The sequence below is a fragment of the Papaver somniferum genome, chromosome 4, assembly GCF_003573695.1.
Source record: "Papaver somniferum cultivar HN1 chromosome 4, ASM357369v1, whole genome shotgun sequence".
In the NCBI taxonomy this organism is placed as follows: Eukaryota; Viridiplantae; Streptophyta; class Magnoliopsida; order Ranunculales; family Papaveraceae; genus Papaver; species Papaver somniferum.
Genome location: NC_039361.1, coordinates 157,162,786 through 157,167,434, shown reverse-complemented (window position 1 = coordinate 157,167,434; position 4,649 = coordinate 157,162,786). Strand labels below are relative to the sequence as shown.

Below are 4,649 nucleotides of genomic sequence, written 5' to 3'. Positions count from 1 at the left end.
GGAAGAGAGTGAATGTTTGGGCATAAGTTATGTATTTTAGTTTAATTATTAAGTTATGTATTTTTATATTTAAGTTAATGAGCGAAAATTATTTAAGTAGACTGCAACAACATTTCAAATTAATCAACTTTTCATTTCAAACTAATATTAAGTAGAATGCAACAACAACATATCAAATTAAAATGAAATACTTCAAATTAAAACTTAAATTAATACATCAATCGTCTAGAGGAACTACTACATCGAACTCATCCTTATCCTCGTCACCACTAGGTTGCTTGTTAGTAAATCCAGCTTGTTGTTCAATCTGTGCTTGAATCTGTCGTATTCCTATTAGTGAGTCAGCCGTATGACCGTTGGCTAGCTTCTGGATGAGATGAATAGTTACTTCATGTGGTTAGCTGATTGGTCATTTAGAGGTTATACGTGTCCTTGTCTCCTTGGTCGATTTGTTCTTCTTTCTTAGTCACAGGATTAGTATATAGAGAGATCTAACGGCTATGGAGAACACCTGAGATATGAGAGGAGTAATTGATGTATTTATTTCCAATGATTTTGTTGAATCTGGTAAGAAGAAAGATATTAACAAAATTGAGGCGAATTCCTTTTGGAAAAATAGGTTATTGTATGTGTTGATTCATAACATTTGGTATCAGATTCGTTCGATCCTATGTTTTGATTCATGACAGGAGGTGAGAAAGCACCTATAGTAAAGGACGTTTCCCATCAGCAAAAGCTTGATGTAGAATGTTTATCAGCTCTAGAAAAAGATGTCTCTGAAATTAAACTCAAGATGACCTCAATTGAAGAAATATTGAGTTTTCAATTTTCAACCATCTGTAAACATCTTGGTGTTCCAGTTCCGATACATCCAAACGGTGAAGCTCAACACATTCCTTCATACAGTGATTCTGGTCATCGCTCTAGTTTACTTATTACTTCAGGTAACTTCCCTCTCCAACATAAAATTGATTTTCCATGTTTCAATCGATCTAATCCGAGAGCTTGGATTCGTAAATGTGAACAATATTTCTACTTGATTTCTGTTGAAAACTCTAACAGGGTAGATATAGCTTCCATTCATTTAGATGATAAGGCTGATGCGTGGTTCTTAGACTACTAGGAGGGTAAGTTGTTTATCGATTGGACTACTTTTGCTTCTGATGTTTGTTGTCGATTCGAATATGTGGCCTATGATAATTATGTTGGCAGTTTTAATAAATTATCTCAGATTACTATTGTGGAAGAGTACTATGAAAGGTACGAATCTTTGAAAGCTGTAATGAAGGCTAACAATCGAAATCTGTCTGATGATTATTTTACCACGAGTTTTATTAGTGGATTGAAGAAAGAAATCCGTTATCCCGTTCAAATGTTTAAGCCCAGTTCGGATTCTGAAGTTTTTTACTTAGCTAGATTGCAGCAAGCTTCAGTTGATTCTCAATCCAAGCGTTATAAAACTTTTCCCAGACAATTTCAACCCTCTACTAGCTCATTCTATCCACCTTCAAGCTATAAAAATTTATTACCACCATTACCAATAAACCTAATCCATCTTTCTATTCTGATAAACCTATCATTACTCACCCTATTACACCATCTAAACCTGAGCCAACATTGCCACCTATTAAAAGACTCATTCCTTCTCAGATGCAAGCCATAAGAGATAAAGGTTTGTGTTATAATTCTGATGTTTTCTACAAACCAGCCCGTCGCTGTAAAACTCAACAATTGTTCATGTTAGTGGCTTCTGATGAAGATACTTCTTCTCCACCTATTGAGGACTCTGAGGAAGAGACAGTTTCTCCAACAACTTCTGGAGATACAACCATGGAGATATCTCTTCATGCTTTGACTGGCCTTGTCATCCAGAGTACAATTAGAGTACCTGGTAAGCTCATGAAACAAGATATCTTTGTTTTTATTGATACTGGTAGTACTCATAGCTTTGTGGATGCTTCCTTAGCTGATAAATTACATTTATACATAGATCTAACTAGTCAAATATTAGTGACAGTTTCATATGGTGATACTACTGTCAGCCATGGTGTTTGTCAGGATTTAAAATGATCAACGCAGGGCTATATGTTTGCTTGTGATTTGAAAGTCCTTCCTTTAGGGAGGATGTGACATGGTATTAGGGGTTGACTGGCTCAAGAAGTTAGATGATGTAGTTTTTAATTTGGTTGACCTTAAGGTCTCTTTTCAACATCAGAGTGAACAGATTACATTGCAAGGACACTCTGATAAGCCTTCTTGTAACTTACTCAGTGGTGACTCTTTTTTCAAATTTATTAAAAACAACACACCTACCATTATTGGTCAATTTTTCTCCATTTCAGCTACTCCCATTTCTCCTACACCTCCATAGATTACATCTCTTCAACACAGCTATGATGATGTCTTTAACTCACCATCCACACTTCCTCCTACCAGAGATACTGAACACAAAATTCCCTTAAATGCTAACTCAATACCTACCTCTCAAAGACCTTACAGATGTCCCTACATACAGAAGGCAGTGGTAGAACAATTGGTTCAAGAGATGTTAGATGCTGGCATTATTCAAGAAAGTACCAGTCCATTTGCTGCACCCATCTTATTGGTCAAGAAAAAGGATGGCTCATGGAGATTCTGTGTGGAATATAGGAAACTGAATGATATGACTGTTAAAGATAAGTTTCCCATTCCTCTTATTGAAGAGTTGCTTGATGAATTAAATGGAACTGCCATATTCACCAAATTGGATCTTAAAGCAGGATATTACCAAATTAGAATGAACATTGAAGATATCTACAAAACTGCTTTCAGAAATCTTCATGGGTATTATGAGTTCAAGGTGATGTCATTTGGCCTTACAAATGCACCTGCTACATTTCAATCTCTCATGAATAAGGTGTTTCAACCATTCCTTAGGAAGTTTATATTAGTGTTTTTTGATGATATTCTTGTTTACAGCAAGTCCCTTGAGGAACACATGTTCCATCTCTCACAAGTATTGGACTTATTAAGACAACATTGTCTTTTTGCTAATTTCAATAAATGTTGTTTTTCTCAACCTTAATTGAACTACTTGGGTCATCTTATCTCTTCTGAAGGAGTTTCTGTTGATCTTGAGAAGCTAGCAGCCATGCAAACTTGGCCACAACCAAAAAACTTGAAACAGTTGAGGGGTTTTTTGGGCCTCATGATCGGTGTCTAAAACACCTTGATATTTATCTATTGTTTATGATTTCTTTGCTATCTTTTCCTGTAAATTATGTATCTTATGTTTTCTTTTGAGTGTTTAGGTACTTTGGAGTCATTTGGAACAAAAGAAGAGGAAACATGGAAAAAGTGTTAGAGGCGTATTATTTCTCATTATTTGCTTTTATTTCTTCATCTCTATCTGAAAAGCATGTCGTCTTTATTGATGCAAAACTATTGTCTGAAAAGCATGACAACTTTGGTGATGAAAACAAATTGAAGAGAAGAAGTGGGTCTGAGAAGTAAAAGACGGTTGTTGTCGGTGGAAGAATTCGAAGAAGATAAAAAGCGTCATTTCTCACGTGCAGGTGTTATTAGAGCACAATGGAAGAAAATGAGCTGTCATTCTTTGGTCGCTCGTACCAAATTTTAGGATGCCTTGAGTCGTCTGGGTACCCCTTATCTGCTATTCCTGAGTGGCTATATCCACTCCCATTCCAACACAAAACCTAAAAATCAGAGTTTCTCTTTTCATTTACTTCTGTCTGAAATTGAGAAAAGAGAGGAACTAGGAAGGGGGAACATGAAATTCAGAGGGAGAGATTTAGAAATTGATTGAGAAATTGAAGCAGAAAAGTGAGGGTTTTAATTGTTTAAGTGTTCCCGCTGATGCTCAAGAGAAGAACAAAGAGAACAGGAGAAATTTAGGGTTTGAACTTATTAAAATGGATTTGGGGTTTGTTCAACTGCGTACAAGGGAGAAAGAATTGAATGTGAGATGGGTTTGCTGTGGTAGATCAATGGAGATAAATTTGTGATGTTCTGGGTTCTCAGGTTAGGGTTTGGTGAAATAGAAGTCACAGAGAAGATATGGTGGTAATTGAGATGAAATTCGAGATGGGTTTGATTCTCTGGTAGAAGTTATGAAGAACCAGAACAAATTGGAGTTCGCTGATGTAAAAATTGAGATTTGAAATCAAGAGATGAAGAACAATGAAATTAGGGATAGAGCTGATATGGGTTTGAGGTTGATACTGCTGCTGCCGTGATGAACAAAAAAATCTGGGGTTAAGTTGTTGATGTTGCAGCTGAGAAGAAATGGCTCTACTACTGAGCTGTTAATGGAAGTGGATGTTGATGTTGCTGCCAGAGATTGGCAGGATGTAGTGATGCTGAGAAGGCTAGAGCTGGATGATTTCGCAGCTACGAGATAAGAAAGAGAAGACAAAATCAGTGCCACTGAGGTGCAGGAATGGCTTGAATGAAGGAATGAATGCTTTGCTAGTCATGGAAACTGTAAGCTGAAATGCAGAATGGGTTGGAACCGGTGCTTGAGAAGATGTAGGTGGTGCAAACTGGTGAGATGCAACTGCAATTGTAAGTAGATAAGATGCAGATGTAGTTGGAGCTGCTGATATGGAATGACATTGGTCTGGTAATAGTATTGAGGGTGCTTGTGGTGT

General features: G+C 36.8%; 1 protein-coding gene across 1 annotated transcript; it reads left to right on the top strand.

Moving 5' to 3' along the window:
• The first annotated feature begins 682 nt into the window (after positions 1 to 682).
• LOC113273338 lies at positions 683 to 4,400 on the top strand. The gene is made up of 5 exons (XM_026523077.1): positions 683 to 944; positions 1,709 to 2,037; positions 2,120 to 2,197; positions 2,372 to 2,995; positions 4,275 to 4,400. Exons 1-5 carry the CDS (start codon positions 683 to 685, stop codon positions 4,398 to 4,400), a joined length of 1,419 nt encoding a protein of 472 aa, XP_026378862.1.
• The last annotated feature ends 249 nt before the right edge of the window (positions 4,401 to 4,649 follow it).

Bases quoted from the DNA above. Each gene is read 5' to 3' on its own strand.
- LOC113273338 (XM_026523077.1), top strand. From the start codon at position 683: ATGACAGGAGGTGAGAAAGCACCTATAGTAAAGGACGTTTCCCATCAG. The intron at 945-1,708 runs GTAACTTCCCTC...TCTACAAACCAG, and splicing joins TAGTTTACTTATTACTTCAG to CCCGTCGCTGTAAAACTCAA. The intron at 2,996-4,274 runs GTATTGGACTTA...TTGATGTTGCAG, and splicing joins ACATGTTCCATCTCTCACAA to CTGAGAAGAAATGGCTCTAC.